We start from the raw sequence: 18,315 nt of genomic DNA on the forward strand, positions 1-18,315 counted from the left end.
TCTTACAGCTGGTGGGAATGTGAACTGGGACAAACTTTTTGGAAAAAGAGGTGGTATCTACTAAAGCTGATCATGTAAGATACACTGTGGCTCAGAAAGGCCTCCCCTGCTTATACAGTGAACACAAATGCAGGCAGATTTCATCACATGACTTATTAATAGAATGTTCATAGCAGCACTATTTATAAGCATCCCAAACTAGAAACTTCCCATATGCCTATCAGTAGTTAAGTGGATAAATTATAATATTGTCACACAATACAAGACTATCCAACAATATGAATCTATCTTACAAACATGTTGAAACAAAGGAACTTGGCTCAAGATGAGAACACAAACTGTTTCACTTAGCTCTACTGCTACATAACAAACTGTTCCCAAACTTAGCGTCTTTAAACAACTGGTTGTTCTTCATGATTGAGTGGCTAGTTGTCCAGTTTCTCTTCTGATGTCATCAGTGGCTGCATTCGGCTGTGGGTCTGGCAGGGCTGGAAGGTCCAAGGAGACCTTGTTCATCTGTGTAGTGGTTCTGGCTTCTTTTCCACAGGGCCTCAGTTACCTCTCCAGTGTGGAGGCCTCGGAGCAACAAGAAGGTTCCAAGAGGGTAAAAGTGAAGCTGCAAGCTCTAAGGCTGAACCTCAGACTTGCATAGCATTTGTTCCTCTGCATTCCGTCGGTCAGCCAAGTCAAAGGCCATCGTAGATACAAGGAAAAAACAGACCATCAATAGACTACCATTGATAATGATAATAGATTACCATTATTGCCAAATTCAGAATAGTATTGCCAAATTCAGACTTAAATTGAAGAAGGTAGGGAAAACCACTAGACCATTCAAGTATGACCTAACCAAATCCCTTTTGATTATACAGAAGTGACAAATAGATTCAAGGGATTAGATCAAATGGACAGAGTGCCTGAAGAACTACGGACGGAGGTTCGTGACATTGTATGGAGGCAGGGATCAAGACCATCCTCGAGGAAAAGAAATGAAAAAGGCAAATGGTTGTCTGAGGCCTTACAAATAGCTATGAAAAGAAGAGAAGTGAAAGGCAAAGGAGAAAAGGAAAGATATACCCATTTGAATGAAGAGTTCCAAAGAATATCAAGGAGAGACAAGAAAGCCTTCCTTAGATCAGTGCAAAGAAATAGAGGAAAACAACAGAATGGGAAAGACTAGAGATCTCCTCAAGAAAATCAGAGATACCAAGGGAACTTTTCATGCAAAGATGGGCACAATAAAGGACAGAAATAGTATGGACCTAACAGAAGCAGAAGATATTAAGAAGAGGTAGCAAGAATACACAGAAGAACTATACAAAAAAGATCTTCATGCCTCAAATAACCATGATGGAATGATTACTGGACTAGAGTCAGACATCCTGCAATGCAAAGTCAAGTGGAGGTAATGGAATTCCAGTTATTTCAAATCCCAAAAGATGATGCTGTGAAAGTGCTGCACTCAACATGCCAGCAAATTTGGAAAACTCAGCAGTGGCCACAGGACTGGAAAAGGTCAGTTTTCATTCCAATCCCAAAGAAAGGCAATGCCAAAGAATGCTCAAACTACCGCATAATTGCACTCATCTCAAGCACTAGTAAAGTAATGCTCAAAATTCTCCAAGCCAGGCTTCAACAGTATGTGAACCTTGAACTTCCAGATGTTCAAGCTGGATTTAGAAAAGGCAGAGGAACCAGAGATCAAATTGCCAACATCTGCTGGATCATAAGAAAAGCAAGAGAGTTCCAGAAAAACATGTACTTCTGCTTTATTGACTATGCCAAAGCCTTTAAGTGTGTGGATCACAACAAACTGGAAAATTCTTAAAGAGATGGGAATACCACACCACCTGACCTGCCTCCTGAGAAATCTGTATGCAGGTCAGGAAGCAACAGTTAGAACTGGACATGGAACAACAGATTAGTTCCAAATAGGGAAAGGAGTACGTCAAGGCTGTATACTGTCATCCTGTTTATTTAACTTATATGCAGAGTACATCATGAGAAATGCTGGGCTGAATGAAGCACAAGCTGGAATCAAGATTGCCGGGAGAAATATCAATAACCTCAGATACACAGATGACATAACACTTAAGGAAGAAAGCAAAGAATTAAAGAGCCTCTTGATGAAAGTGAAAGAGGAGAATGAAAAAGTTGGCTTAAAACTCAACATTCAGAAAACGAAGATCATGGCATCTGGTCCCATCACTTCATGGAAAATAGATGGGGAAACAGTAGAAACAGTGACAGACTTTATTTTTTGGGCTCCAAAATCACTGCAGATGGTGACTGCAGCCATGAAATTAAAAGACGCTTGCTCCTTGGAAGAAGTTATGACCAATTTAGACAGCATATTAAAAAGCAGAGACGTTACTTTGCCAACAAAGGTCCATCTAGTCAAAGCTATGGTTTTTCCAGTAGTCATTTATGGATTTGAGAGTTGGACTATAAAGAAAGCTGAGAGCAGAAAAATTGATGCTTTTGGACTGCAGTGTTGGAAAAGATTCTTGAGAGTCTCTTGGAGAGCAAGGAGATCGAATCAGTCCATCCTAAAGGAAATAATTCCTGAATATTCATTGGAAGGACTGATGCTGAAGCTGAAACTGCAGTGCTTTGGCCACCTGATGTGAAGAACTGACTCATCTGAAAAGGCCCTGATGCTGGGAAAGACTGAAGGCCAGAAGGGAAGGGGAGTTCTATAGTCCCCTATTCTTGAGTTCTATACTTGCAATCCCTGTGTCAAAACAAAGGTCCTTATAGACTGAAAACAATCTCAATACCAATGTTGAAAACACACATCTGAAGGCACATTTCTGCTGCTGTCCTGAAAGATCAGATATTATTTCTGTTTCGGTGACTGAACACTCAGAATTCTTCAGGAACCTTCTTTAATAATCATTGTTCAGGAAGTCAGTGATAATCAGGACTTGTTCGATACTGTGAGGATACCAAAGATGTTCACTGCATCACAATACTTGCAGGTAGAAATGCTGCTATTTTAAAGAAAACACCCTTTTCCAGGTTATTTTTAACCTTTTAGAAAAAATAAAGGTCCTCATAAGATAGTTTAAGCCACCAAAAAAAACCAAATAAATATTTTAAAAAGGTCATAAATAATCACTATGCATTTTCCTTAAATATTAATATATAAATATTTTCAACTTATATAAGTAAATATATGAATTTTAAAAAATTTGCAATATAATTAGCCAGATTCCAAGGGCTTAAATACTTTTATAGAAAAAGGCTGGACTTTTCTGGCGGTCCAGTGGTTAAGACTCCACAGTTCAACTGCAGGGGCATGGGTTTGATCCCTGGTGAGGGAACTAAGATCCTGAATGCCATGTGTGCTGCACGGCCAAAAAAGAAAAAAAAAGTCAACTGTCTTTGGAAGGTTCCCTTATGTGATTTTAGAGGAAGAGACTCTAAAATGAGATGTTCCATGAACAAATGAATGCATTAGGGCATATAAGACTGAAATATCCTATAAAAACGTGCATTTATGAATCTATTTTCTACTTAAAATGCACAGATGAGGAATTTTTACATCAAGCAGGTGTAGAGTGTAGGGAAATGATTTAATTGGTAATAGAGCTGGGCTTGTCAGAGCCCTTTAATTTTCTCACATGCTGCTACTGCTGCTGCTAAGTCACTTCAGTCGTGTCCGACTCGGTGCGACCCCACAGACTGCAGCCTACCAGGGTTCTCCATCCATGGGATTTTCCAGGCAAGAGTACTGGAGTGGCGTGCCATTGCCTTCTCCGAATTTTCTCACATACATTCCCTCTAATCCGTCTTCCCTGAGACCCCCTCCCAACCCACTCCCTTAGATCCTGTCTTCTTCCTGAAAAAAAGGCTCAGTTGCAGCACTACTAGTTTAAGACTTGCTAGGACTTTCCCCGGAGAAGGCAATGGCACCCCACTCCAGTACTCTTGCCTGGAGAATCCCAGGAACGGGGGAGCCTGGTGGGCTGCCATCTATGGGGTCGCACAGAGTGGGACACGGCTGAAGCGACTTAGCAGCAGCAGCAGCAGCAGGACTTTCCCAGAGACACCTGTCTACTACTCCCAGGCCCCTTGTCAGGAGGATCTCCTTGGAGCCAAAAAGTTGATAACTGGTCTAGAAAAGATACAAACAATGTCACGGTCTAAGAATTTCTAAAGTGGACTTTGTGACATCATGCAGAGACTAAGGGGTGAGGCAAAGGGCTCCTCCCCACGTGTGTAACCTCGGGCAGAGGACTGCATGTCCCCAGGCCTCAGTTTTCTCATCTGTGACAGGGGACTAGCAGAACCACAGTGGGAATATGCGTGTTCAGCCATATGGTGCTCAGTGAGGCTCTTCCTCTCTCACCATGTCCTTCTAGGGCTCAAAAATCTGTAACTTAAGGGATCACAGGGAAGCTGAACAATGACTGAAGGGTTAGAAATCACCATCTAAGAAGAATGGGTGAAGGAGTGGTGAATGTGTCACATGGGAAGGACAGCATTTAGTCTGGGCAAAGAGGGCAGTGAGGAGCTGGGGCTGCCAACTGTGAGCATCCAGCAGCTTGCTTGGCATTTAACATGGTCCAATTCTCAGAACAGCCCTGTGAGGAAAGTAGGGTTATGAGCTCCATCTTCTAAGTGAGGAAATTGAGGTTTTTTAACTTTCCCAAGATCATCCAGTTGAATGGGGAAATGGAGAGTCCAACATGGTTCTGATGCTTTGCATCAGCTTAAGATGCTCCTCTCCGGTGGTGGAGACAGCATGGAGGAGCTGGCCCCAAAGAGGAGCAAGAGGGGGACATGGAAGATGGCTGTCAGGGACAGGTATCAGGGTCAGGCAGGGGCCAGAGAGGACTCTTTGGGACTCATCAGAAAGGGACTTTCTAGGCCTCAGCTGCCTTATGTGTGGGCTTGCCTGGAGGCAGGAGTGAGTCTACTTTCCCTGGAGGAAAGCAGGCTTGTGAGCACCAGGCTCGGGACCGATCTCCTGGGGACCACCCAGACAGATGGGAGCACTCTGCTCCTCTTCACCGAGGGGGGCTCAGTGGCCGGCACGGTTGAGTCCATCTTTCTACTTCTTTCTACGTGTTCCATTGTCATGGCAGGCACTCCCTTTGCCTCACTCTGGCCATCTCCCAGGAAGGGTTATATAAAACTAAGTAAAGATACTAAAATACACAAATGAAATTCTTCTTAGCCTTAATCTCTCGGTTCCCGTGTCCATGGAATGGGTCTGATGATCCGTCCGACTCCGGGCAGGCAGGGTGGCTGTCAGCCTCTTTGCCCGCCATTGCAGGCTTCCTGTTCATGCAGCACTTACCCGGGGGGCTTTTGCTTCCTGGCCCTAACTTTGACTCTTCACACTGGGAAGGGGCTGTGATTAGAGCTTAATCTCATGTCTGCAATCAATTTCTTCCATGGAGCTGCACTAACCTTTCCCATCTAGATAATTGTGAGGCAACCACAACAGTTTCTCTCTCCGCTACACTTTTTTCTTTCGTGGAGACATGGAAAAGGTCAATTCAGTAGACTCAGACCTGTGTTCTGACTCTCACAGACAGAGGCCTATCACTCTTACACCCACAGGTCATCATTCTGAGCTATAAACCTTTTTCTTTTTTTAAGAGAGATACACATTCCATGAACATAATGCAGTCCATCTCGGAAGGTAAGATGGCCTTGGGAGAAACACTCCACAGATAAAAGAGTGTGGGCCATCTCAAAAGGCGAGAGGCTCATAAACTCACTTTTCTTAAAGAGTAGTCCCCAACGCTCACTAAAAATTGTACTTGGATTTAATTTGAATTGAGAACCACATTTGAGTCCGTATTTCTAATCTCTGCACCTGATTTTGACTTCAATTGACTTCTAACACTGACATATCTTCCAAGGGAACCTAAGCCAAGAGCATCAGCTCCACATCACCCTCCCCTCAGGAGGACACGGAAAAACACAAAGTCACACTGAGAAAGAAGAGGCCACAGTTTGCTCTTGTCCACTGAAGGTCTCTTGGCCTCAGAATGCTGCCACTTCCCGCAGTTCCAGCCCTTGGCTGCGGTCCACCCTGAGTAAGTGAATTCCTCTGCTGAAACTCACACACAATAAGGAGACGGAGTCGGCCACCGCCAGGGAAGTCAAAGGTCCTGATCCATCCAGAGACAAGGTGAAAAGGCAGGCTGGGGAGGAAGGGGGAACCGGCATGTTAGACCAAGGGCGCCATATCATGGAAGGCAGCGTCTTTGTAAGAAACCTACAGAGATGAAGCGCGTGCTATATATACGCGTCTAACCCAGGTAAGAGAGGCACCCAGTGCCTCAGAGGAGCTTTCAGTGGGGAAGTCAAGCCCAGGTTGTCAGCACAGGATGTATTCCACCTGAAGTACACTGGACAACTGGGGCCTCGCTGCAAGGCCGTGTTAGAACGCTGCCCTCGGGCGCTTGCCCAGAGAACAAAGCGCAGAGCAAAAGGTAAGGATACTAATCTTCAGCTGCGGCGCCCCAGGGACTCGCTTTGTCCTTTCAGGACAAAGGCTGACAGGGCACCTGCGGGGCAGTTTGGGGCTGCTGACCCACTCTCCTCCGTCAGCATCTTGCAGGCTGCTCTTCTAAGAGCACAAGTGCACGCCTGGCGGGCAGAGCAGCGCTTTCACACCTGGTCCTCCCTGGTCTCGGTTTCCATCCCTGAATCTACAACAGCTGCTCCTCCAACACGCCCAGGTCAGGGTACCTGACTGCACTCACTGTGGAAGCCGCTAGACATGACCCCACACGTCTGAGGGGGGTGACCCTATCCTCCCCTGCTAGGAGCTGAGTTTCTGGGAGATGACTGTCGAAGGGATTTGGCTTGAGGGTCTCTAAATGAACACTAGCCCTGTGTCTGCCAGAAGCCAGTGTCTAGGGCAGAATAGTATGGAGACAGTGGGGTGCTGGTAAACTGGCTTTTTGGAAAGAAAAAAAACAAACCTTCATTCACAGCATTTGCCAATTTTTGTGATGTTAAATACTCCTGCCATGACCATACTAAATATTCCTGAATATTTAACAGTCAGCGAGTAGAAGCTGGCTCCGGCACACCAGCACATCGAGGAAACTGTGGCGAGCTGGCTCCCCAAAGCGTGTCTTTCTCTGGTGCTTTGCGTGACCTTACTACGATCCCAAACCTCAGCTGCAGAGTCAAGAGAGGCCAGAGTCTTTCTGAGACTATCCTTACCCCATATGTCGCCCCCACCAAACTGAGGCTCTCGTTTTAGCCCTTGAAAATGAATCTTAAAGCGGCAATTCTTGTTCTCTTTTCCAGACATTTTTAGCATCACAACTTAAAACATGATGAGGAACTTCAGGTAGAAAGAATGAAGGAACCAAATATATTTGAGCTTTTAGGAAGGTGTCTGTACATGATACCAGGGGTTACGTGGTGACAGCTTCTAGCCAGTTGGACAGGGAGTCTGATCTCGATGTCATCTCTTAACCACTATGGTGGTGGACAGTGGCAGGACATGGGTGACTCTCTATATGCTGAGCAATGGAAGAAAGAGTTTTAAAGAAACCTGTAGGACATCATGTATCTTTGAGAAGCAGAAGGGAATGGCAAACCACTTCAGTATTCTTGCCTTGAGAACCCCATGAACAGTATGAAAAGGCAAAATGATAGTATACTGAAAGAGGAACTCCCCAGCTTGGTAGGTGCCCAATATGCTACTAGAGATCAGTGGGGAAATAACTCCAGAAGAATGAAGGCATGGAGCCAAAGCAAAAACAATACCCAGTTGTGGATGGAACTGGTGATAGAAGCAAGGTCCAATGCTTCAAAGAGCAATATTGCATAGGAACCTAGAATGTCAGGTCCATGAATCAAGGCAAATTGGAAGTGGTCAAACAGGAGATGGCAAGAGGGAACGTCGACATTCTAGGAATCAGTGAACTAAAATGCACTGGAATGGGTGAATTTAACTCAGATGACCATTATATCTACTACTGTGGGCAGGAATCCCTTAGAAGAAATGGAGTAGCCATCATGGTCAACAAAAGAGTCCAAAATGCAGTATTTGGATGCAATCTCAAAAATGATAGAATGATCTCTGTTCGTTTCCAAGGCAAACCATTCAATATCACAGTAATCCAAGTCTATGCTCCAACCAGTAACGCTGAAGAAGCTGAAGTTGAATGGTTCTATGATGACCTACAAGATCTTTTAGAACTAACACCCAAAAAAGATGTCCTTTTCATTATAGGGGATTGGAATGCAAAAGTAGGAAGTCAAGAAACACCTGGGGTAACAGGCAAATTTGGCCTTGGAATACGGAATGAAGCAGGGCAAAGGCTAATAGTGTTTTGCCAAGAGAAGGGTCATAGCAAACATCCTCTTCCAACAACACAACAGAAGACTCTACACATGGACATCACCAGATGGTCAACACCGAAATCAGATTGATTATATTCTTTGCAGCCAAAGATGGAGAAGCTCTATACAGTCAGCAAAAACAAGACCAGGAGCTGACTGTGGCTCAGATCATGAACTCCTTGTTGCCAAATTCAGACTTAAATTGAAGAAAGTAGGGAAAACCACTAGACCATTCAGGTATGACCTAAATCAAATCCCTTAGGATTATACAGTGGAAGTGAGAAATAGATTTAAGGGACTAGATCTGATAGATAGAGTGCCTGATGAACTATGGACTGAGGTTCGTGACACTGTACAGGAGACAGGGATCAAGACCATCCCCATGGAAAAGAAATGCAAAAAAGCAAAACGGCTGTCTGGGGAGGCCTTACAAATAGCTGTGAAAAGAAGAGACGTGAAAAGCAAAGGAGAAAAGGAAAGATATAAGCATCTGAACGCAGAGTTCCAGAGAATAGCAAGGAGAGATAAGAAAGCCTTCTTCAGCCATCAATGCAAAGCAATAGAGGAAAACAACAGAATGGGAAAGACTAGCGATCTCCTCAAGAAAATTAGAGATACCAAGGGAACATTTCATGCAAAGATGGGCTCGATAAAGGACAGAAATGGTATGGACCTAACAGAAGCAGAAGATATTAAGAACAGATGGCAAGAATACACAGAAGAACTGTACAAAAAAGATCTTCATGACCCAGATAATCATGATGGTGTGATTACTCACCTACAGCCAGACATCCTGGAATGTGAAGTCAAGTGGGCCTTAGAAAGCATCACTATGGACAAAGCTAGTGGAGGTGATGGAATTCCAGTTGAGCTATTTCAAATCCTGAAAGATGATGCTGTGAAAGTGCTGCACTCATTATGCCAGCAAATTTGGAAAACTCAGCAGTGGCCACAGGACTGGAAAAGGTCAGTTTTCATTCCAATCCCAAAGAAAGGCAATGCCGAAGAATGCTCAAACTACCGCACAATTGCACTCATCTCACATGTTAGTAAAGTAATGCTCAAAATTCTCCAAGCCAGGCTTCAGCAATACATGAACCGTGAACTTCCAGATGTTCAAGCTGGTTTTAGAAAAGGCAGAGGAACCAAAGATAACATTGCCAACATCCTCTGGATCATCGAAAAAGCAAGAGAGTTCCAGAAAAACATCAATTTCTGCTTTATTGATCATGCCAAAGCCTTTGACTATGTGGATCACAATAAACTGTGGAAAATTCTGAAAGAGATGGGAATACCAGACCACCTGACCTGCCTCTTGAGAAACCTATATGCAGGTCAGGAAGCAACAGTTAGAACTGGACATGGAACAACAGACTGGTTCCAAATAGGAAAAGGAGTACATCAAGGCTGTATATTGTCACCCTGTTTATTTAACTTACATGCAGAGTACATCATGAGAAATGCTGGGCTGGAAGAAGCACAAGCTGGAATCAAGATTGCAGGGAGAAATATCAATAACTTCAGACATGCAGATGACACCACCCTTATGGCAGAAAGTGAAGACGAACTAAAAAGCCTCTTGATGAAAGTGAAAAAGAGTGAAAAAGTTGGCTTAAAGCTCAACATTCAGAAAACTAAGATCATGGCAACCAGTCCCATCACTTCATGGCAGATAGATGGGAAAACAGTGGAAACAGTGTCAGACTTTATTTTTGGGGGCTCCAAAATCACTGCAGATGGTGACTACAGCCATGAAATTAAAAGATGCTTACTCCTTGGAAGGAAAGTTATGACCAACCAATACGATAGCATATTCAAAAGCAGAGACATTACTTCACCAACAAAGGTCCATCTAGTCAAGGCTATGGTTTTCCAGTGGTCATGTATGGATGTGAGAGTTGGACTGTGAAGAAAGCTGAGCACTGAAGAATTGATGCTTTTGAACTGTGGTGTTGGAGAAGACTCTTGAGACTTGGACTGCAAGGAGATCCAACCCGTCCATTCTAAAAGAGATCAGTCCTGGGTGTTCATTGGAAGGACTGATGCTAAAGCTGAAACTCCAATACTTTGGCTACCTCATGTGAAGAGTTGACTCATTGGAGAAGACTCCGATGCTGGGAGGGATTGGGGGCAGGAGGAGAAGGGGACGACAGAGGATGAGATGGCTGGATGGCATCACCGACTCGACGGACATGAGTTTGAGTGAACTCCAGGAGTTGGTGATGGACAGGGAGGCCTGGCTTGCTGCAATTCATGGGTCGCAGAGTCGGACACGACTGAGTGACTGAACTGAACTGAACTGAGAGGCAGGCTCCTTACCTCCAGTGTCTTGATTCCAGATCTTCACCTTGCAGTCATGTGATGAGGTAGCAATTGCAGGCATCGAGGCTAAAGCTCTGGGTAGAAAGATACAGGACGCAACAGTCTGGAAATGTCCCCTGTACTCACAGATTCTGCTCCGTGTCTGCCTCAGGTCCCACAGCTGCAAAGTAATGACAGGGGTAGCTTGCATACATATTTCCCAGCTTCAGACATGCTTCATTCTCCAGTATCCTCTCCACAGCCTCTCATGATGCCTCTACTCCCTCAACCTACCTCCTCACAGACACCCTTATCTTCATCCCTCCCATCCATCCATCCCTCAGGCAGTGACTATGTGTCAAACAAGCTAGGTTAAAGATGGTTTAACCAGAGGTTGTTGCCTTTTTCATTATCATCATGGCAGCACAGTGCGAGGACAGAAGGGGGTGGCCTATTTTCTACGACAGGTCGAGTGGCCTTATACCAGCCTCCTGGCATCTGTGGGTCCCATGGAGACCCCACAGTTAGGAACAGCTTCTCATAAGTATATACAGGTTCAGACCTTCTGATTTAATACCAAGACACTGACTCTTGGTATAGGAAGACTAGATTCTATAACAAGGGAGACGACAGTTCTGCCAGTCCACTCCTGTTGATACTAATCAGACTACACTTAAGAGAATAATGTTCACAGACAAGAGCACATGGAATTGTGTCCAAAAAAATAATGAAATCTCTGGACACTGAGTCGCTGTCCAAGGAATAATTGTAGGAGCTGGAAATGCAAATGCTTAGCTTGGAGAAGAAATGCTACATCAGAAGCCTGGGATTCAACACTTTAACCTACCACTTATGAGAAGTCTGGTCTTGTACAAGAGATTTCAACTTGCCATGCCTCTATTTCCCCATCTGTAAAATGGGAATTATAATAATACTGAACTAGCGAGATTGTTTAAGGATTAAATGAGATGATGCACATGATAAGCTCAGCCCAGTGCCTTGCACATAATGTCCAATAAAATGGGAGTTGTAGTGGTCCTGGATACTAGATACTAGTATCTAGTTTGGATACTAGATAAATCTTTTAACTAATATTTTACTGTGAGAAATCCAAGGTACTCTGGAGGAGCCAAGGCAATCTACCCTGAAATTAACTGCAAGGAAAGGTATAGGGGTTCAGGATGCAGTGGGCCCTTGACCAACACTAGAGCCCCAAACTTCCCAAAGAACTTGAATTCCTTTACTGTGACCACATGTGCAATGGGAACACACTTGATTCTTCAATCAGTTCATCCCTTTTCTAAATTCTACTGGGATCAGGGACATTAGCAGGTGGTTCTGTGTCTAACGCCTTCCTGTCTTGACTCCCATCACATTTCTCTTTTCTATGACTGATGCAGAGAGCTTAGGCAATGGAGTTTTCTTGAAAGAAGCATCCAGAATGCCAAGGATCATGTATAGATTGCACTTGGAATAGGCCTGAGACTTTAGTAGAGCCTGCCTGTATAGCTCAGGACAGGCAGGAGGCGAGAGGAAGTCATTTCTCGTCAGCACCCCGACACCTGGACCCCACAGTTTCTCACCGTTGCTTCACAGCCTTCCCCTTCAAAGCCGCTGCTGCAGGAGACACACTTGTGCCCATCCTCACTGACCTCGCAGTACGTCTGGATGTGCTGCTGGGTGGGAAATGTATGAGCTACCTGCAGCCCCCGACTGTCCCACAGTCTGAAAGAAATTACGGCAGCGAATGAGTTTGCAGTAAATGTGCTGAAATGCACCTGTAATTGCCTGTGAACGCTGAAGTCTTGGCTCTTTGCGGGCTTTGGCAAGTCAGAACGGAACGCTGGGATTTACCTAAAAATAGCAACATGAACCAGATCAATCTCAGGGATGGTAAAGCTGTCAGGAAATAACCAAACTGAATGACATCTGAGTTCTTTCTATTTTGAGATCTAATTAATGGGAATTTAGACCACGCATCTTAATTGTTCAAGTTAATTTGTTAATTTGGTCCCTTGGGGTACTACTTTCAACAGACAAGAGAGAATATTTCTGTGCCTGTGATTTAATAAAAATTTTCAAAGATACACATCATGATGGAGAGAAGCAGGCATCATTCCAGAGTCAGACACAGAAGATTTATAGGACTTGGCCAACTGACCCATGGGGTCAACTGGGGACCGTTTTGTTTTACCTCTTGTCTCAATTTTACTTCTTTATCTTCTTCCTACCATTTTCTAAGAAGAATCTCTTGAGATCCAATGTTTCTGGTCATGCTTTCTAGTCTAAGAAGGATTTACTTCATTTGACTTCCCTGATGGTGATTCTGAGGGCTGGGTGATTGAGAACACCTGGAGCCCAGTAAGGGCCACTTTAAGGGGTGGGACAAGCAAGCAACGGACCCTGAGGTTAATGAACACGTTCCCACAGTCAGGGCTGGCAGAATCAGCTGCTTCTAAAAACCAGCCAGAACAAGCTGACCTCCTGCCATTTAACCTCTATCCAGGTGATCTGCGGGGCCAGATCAGAGAGACACCAGCACTGGCAAAGTGCAGAGGAGGGGAAGGCCCTGGGCAAGGCACAGCAACGCGGAGAAGCAGAGCAGGAAGAGAGTCAGGTAAGCACGGGAGCCATAGACCTTCACCAGAAACACCTGCACTGCTGCTCAGTAAGCCCACCTGATGGTTTTATCCTCGGAGGTCTGGAGTATGTAATGTTCTCGGGGGACCCAGCACAAGTGAGTGACCTGGAAAAAGCAAAAGTTTCAAAACTTCTCCACACCATGCCATTTCTCCGCTGTAATTTCTGTAAATGTCACTAAAGAGCATCCCTGTCATCACTTCTCAAGGATGCTGAGCCTAGCACATCTGACTTAAGAGGGATTTTATGTGGTGCAGAGGCCCACCGGTCATGCTCAAGCTGCAGCTCCTACGTTATCAGCAGCAACGGAAGCACCTGGACCAGGCGTGAGCCTCGAAATGCATGCAGCACTCTCAGAGTGTCTGAAACCCAAACACCGCTGGCCGAGTGGCAGCTAAGGAGAGCGGCCTCTGCTTTCAAGTGGGACCGATTAAACACTAACTTGAGGCCTCCTCGGGTTCAGGAAGCGTGTCCCTGTTTCCCTTTATCCCTGCAGCCCCCTGCTGGATAGGCATGAAACAGTTTTCAAAACAACCCGAGGCAACACGGTTTTCACTTCTTCCAGCAGCCTACACAAATACGGAGGGCACAGGCGAGCACAGCTTGCCACTGGCAGTTGTCTTCAAAACTCGGAAAGATCACGTGACTAACGTCCGACAACCACTATAGGACACTGCCATGTCGGGTGATACAGTTCTCCCCATTTTATAAATGAAGACACCGAGACTTCTAGTAACTTTCTTGGGTTAATACAGCTAAAAAGTGATGTATCCATGCTTTAAACCCAGGTATGACTAAGCTCATAGGCAGTGGAGTTGACATCAGTCTGCTACCGGCAAACACTGGTCTTCATAAGCAAATCAAATTATACAAATAGCAAAAGGTCATGCTAATTTCTCTGCATAATGTTACATATACTGAACACATGATAAGCATAAACTGTGAGCTTCTGGAGGCCAGGAACCAAGCCCTGGGCCACTAACCCTGCTTCTGGCACAGTGCCTGGCCCACAGACGATATGGAATAACTATGTTTTGAAGGCATAAGTGAGGACACCATTTAAAACTCCAATATAAACTAGTGGAGTTGTTCTCTGGAGCAGAAGACCTTAGTTAGGGGCGAGCAGTAATTAGGACCCAAGACTCTAAGGCCTGGTCATGCAGTCTCCACGTCTCTCTCCTGGGCTCTTCCTCACCCCAGGCTCCCTTCTGTTGCCCTCCTCTGGACCAAGTTTGAGTTCGTACCAGGTTCCTGGAGACTGAAGCTCTCTCTGCACACTGTCCAGTCCCCACATCCCACAAGAGCAGGGTGTTGTCACGGGAGCCGGTACACAGTTGTGATGAATCTTAGGGAAAAATGGCAAGAACATGGTCCATGAAATGGACTTGGGACAGGGCTTTTCAGAAAAGTACCACAGTATTGGTGTTGGGAAGACGTTGGCTTTAACCTCACCTGGACTCACCGTCAGTCCAGTGACCACCATGGTGTGGCCAGAAAACTGCTGTCTCGGCTGTGAGGAGCTCTGTAAGTCCCACATCATGACCATCTTATCGCGAGAGGCGCTGAAGAACTGGCTTGATTTGTAAATACACGCTATCTGCTCAAAAAAAAAAAAAAAAAAGACAGCTCTAGTGTGCTTGTTTGGACGTTAAAAATGGAAAAAGCCTGGAGATAAAAGTGCTAGAGCCTGGTGTTCGCTCTCAGGCTGGTTCAGAATGCACTGTATCTGGCAGGTAAACAGAGTCTGTGCTCTGTGGCTGTCGCTGATACTGTCTCATTACGGTGGAGTTTGCTTCTCAATTTTTGGTTCATGTAGGTGGACTTCCGAGAGGGGAGTTACATAATCTGACATTCTCCATCATTTTTGCTGAAATCTCAGTCTACTCTGTCATGCTCTTTAACAATTAATTATTTACCTGTTTCTGGCTTTTAAAAAATTTCCCCAACTAGACTAAAAGTTTCCTCAGTATGGAGAGTTTGTCATTTTCTTAACTAAACACTTAGTAAGGCTTCGATACATGACCCTGGTGAGTTAGGACAGGGCAGGGGGAGTTAATCTCAGCTGTTCTCTATTTACTACCTGTGCTGTGCTATGTGCTAAGTTGATTCAGTCGTGTCCAACTCTTTGCAACACTATGGACCGTAGCCCACCAGGCTCCTCTGTCCCTGGGATTCTCCAGGCAAGAATACTGGAGTAGGTTGCCATGCCTTCCTCCAGGGGATCTTCCCAACCCAGGGATCAAACCCATGTCTCTTACATCTCCTGCACTGGCAGGTGGGTTAGCGCTACCCGGGAAGAGCTTAACGGTGACAAAAACTGTGTCTACTATGCCTGTGACTGTAGCTGAGTGAATGGTTTGCTCTGGTGCAAGTGGGGCTTCCCATGGTGACGTCAAATGAAACCTCTGCATTTTTCCTTAATACTGAAATATTCAACGACTCTTACTACCGAGAGCTACAGGCGTTCCTTTATTCAATTCCAAATTTCCTCGTGATGCTGATCATATGACAATTACCTTGGTGATTTCACGCTCATGTCCTTTGAACCTTTTCACCACATTCCCAGTTCTCCAGTTATAGGCCACAGCTGTCTGCAGAGAGTCAGTAGAATATTTTAGTTTAATTGATTTTTTTTGTTTAGCTCAAACTACAAGCCTTTATCTTGTTCTCTACCTAATTTCTCCATTTCTACCAAGGTTTTATTGTAGCTCCTCATGCTCCCCAAGTTTGAGCTCTCTGTCTCTTCCACAGCCACTGGGCCACTCCACGGAAGCATCTGGGCCTTAATGATGGGTTTGGGATAACACTCCCCAGGGGCATCTGGTTTAGTTTGAGGTTCTGGGTGTAGATGCTGAAGGAAAATCTACATGGGATTAGATTTTTTTTCTCTACTTAAAAAAAAAAAAATTACCATCTTAATCATTTTTAGATGTATAATTTAGTAGTGTTAAAAGTATATTCAGTGATGTAGGACTGTATAGGTAGATCCAGACGGTATGATGTTGTTTTAGGGGCTGAAGGGGAGAAACGAAAAGTGTTTTACTCTTTTTCTAAAGTGTTGAAGTCTTTCTAATGTAGCTATTTTTCTTGTTGCATCTTTTCTACTTCAGTACATCTGGTGTGCTGGGTTAATGGCTAGTACTGTATTGGCTCCGTGGAAACATGTCTGTGAAAAGAGTATGTAGTGGCTTCTTTCAAATTGTTAGATGCTGAATATGTTCACTTTTAAATCCCAATTCTGTCCCGATCTTACAGACGCTACTGTACTTGAATGGTTAATAAAACTGCACAGTGCTGTTAAAAAAAAAAAAAAAAGTATATTCAGGGAATTCCCTGGTGCTCCAGGGGTTATGATTCTGCACTTCCAGTGCAGGGGGCATGGGTTTGATCCGTGGCTATTTCAAATCCTAAAAGATGATGCTGTGAAAGTGCTGCATTCAATATGCCAGCAAATTTGGAAAACTCAGCAGTGGTCACAGGACTGGAAAAGGTCAGTTTTCATTCCAATCCCAAAGAAAGGCAATGCCAAAGAATGTTCAGACTACCGCACAATTGTACTCATGTCACATGCTAGCAAAGTAATGCTCAAAATTCTCCAAGCCAAGCTTCAGCAGTATGTGAACTGTGAACTTCCAGATGTTCAAGCTGGCTTTAGAAAAGGCAGAGGAACTAGAGATCAAATTGCCAACATCCGCTGGATCATTGAAAAATCAAGAGAGTTCCAGAAAAACATCTACTTCTGCTTTATTGACTATGCCAAAGCCTTTGACTGTGTGTATCACAACAAACTGTAAAAATTCTTAAAGACATGGGAATACCAGACCACCTAACCAGCCTCCTGAGAAATCTGTATGCAGGTCAGGAAGCAACAGTTAGAACTGGACATGAACAACAAACTGGTTCCAAATTGGGAAAGGAGTGCGTCAAGGCTGTATATTGTCACCCTGCTTTTTTAACTTATATGCAGAGTACATCATGAGAAATGCTGGGCTGGAGGAAGCACAAGCTGGAATCAAGATTGCCGGGAGAAATATCAGTAACATCAGATATGCAGATGACACCACCCTTACGGGAGAAAACAAAGAGGAACTGAAGAGCCTCTTGATGAAAGTGAAAGAGGAGAGTGAAAAAGTTGGCTTAAAATTCAACATTCAGAAAACTAAGATCATGGCATCCGGTCCCATCACTTCATGGCAAATAGATGGGCGAACAGTGTCAGACTTTATTTTTGGGGGCTCCAAAATCACTGCAGATGGTGACTGCAGCCATGAAATTCAAAGACACTTGCTCCTTGGAAGGAAAGTTATGACCAAGCGAGATAGCATATTCAAAAGTAGAGACATTACTTTGCCAACAAAGGTCTGTACAGTCAAAGCTATGGTTTTTCCAGTAGTCATGTATGCATGTGAGAGTTGGACTATAAAGAAAGCTGAGCACCAAAGAACTGATGCTTTTGAACTGTGGTGTTGGAGAAGACTCTTGAGAGTCCCTTGGACTGCAAGGAGATCCAACCAGTCCATCCTAAAGGAGATCAGTCCTGAATATTCATTGGAGGTACTGATGCTAAGCTGAAACTCCAATACTTTGGCCACCTGATGCGAAGAACTGACTCATTTGAAAAGACCCTGATGCTGGGAAAGATTGAAGGTGGGAGAAGGGGACGACAGAAGATGAGATGGTTAGATGGTGTCACCGACCCAATGGACATGAATTTGAATAAACTCCAGGAGTTAGTGATGGACAGGGAGGCCTGACGTGCTGCAGTCCATGGGGTTGCAAAGAGTCGGACGCGACTGAGTGACTGAACTGAACTGGCGAACTAAGATCTCACGCGCCATGTGGCATGGCCAAAAAAATAAAAGTACATTTACACTGTTGTGAAACAGATCATATATTTTTTTAATATTTATTTATTTATTTGGCTGCGACATGTCTTAGTTGAGGCGTGTGAGATCTTCACTCTTCACTGCAGCACGCAGGGTCTTTAGTTGCACCACGTGGGATAGAGTTCACAGACCAGGGCTCGAACCCGGGCCCCCTGCATTA

General features: G+C 44.6%; 1 protein-coding gene across 7 annotated transcripts in view; it reads right to left on the minus strand.

The window, feature by feature from the left end:
* Positions 1–138: 138 nt before the first annotated feature.
* Positions 139–18,315, minus strand: part of WDR31 (WD repeat domain 31) — a 29,183-nt gene continuing 11,006 nt past the window's right edge. For 3 of the 7 annotated variants that reach the window (XM_019966755.2, XM_019966754.2, XM_070795307.1), the window contains 8 exons: positions 15,786–15,860; positions 14,722–14,866; positions 14,514–14,614; positions 13,308–13,375; positions 12,213–12,354; positions 10,648–10,810; positions 6,085–6,164; positions 139–663 (listed from right to left, as the gene is read on the minus strand). In XM_019966755.2, the coding sequence (XP_019822314.1) occupies positions 556–663; positions 6,085–6,164; positions 10,648–10,810; positions 12,213–12,354; positions 13,308–13,375; positions 14,514–14,614; positions 14,722–14,866; positions 15,786–15,860 (882 nt within the window). In that variant the 3' untranslated portion in view covers positions 139–555. Of the gene's footprint in view, positions 6,165–10,647; positions 10,811–12,212; positions 12,355–13,307; positions 13,376–14,513; positions 14,615–14,721; positions 14,867–15,785; positions 15,861–18,315 lie in introns of all 7 variants that reach the window. The other 4 variants (XM_019966757.2, XM_019966756.2, XM_070795308.1 and 1 more) reach the window with 3 other exon arrangements.

This window comes from Bos indicus, chromosome 8, assembly GCF_029378745.1.
Source record: "Bos indicus isolate NIAB-ARS_2022 breed Sahiwal x Tharparkar chromosome 8, NIAB-ARS_B.indTharparkar_mat_pri_1.0, whole genome shotgun sequence".
Taxonomy (NCBI): domain Eukaryota; kingdom Metazoa; phylum Chordata; class Mammalia; order Artiodactyla; family Bovidae; genus Bos; species Bos indicus.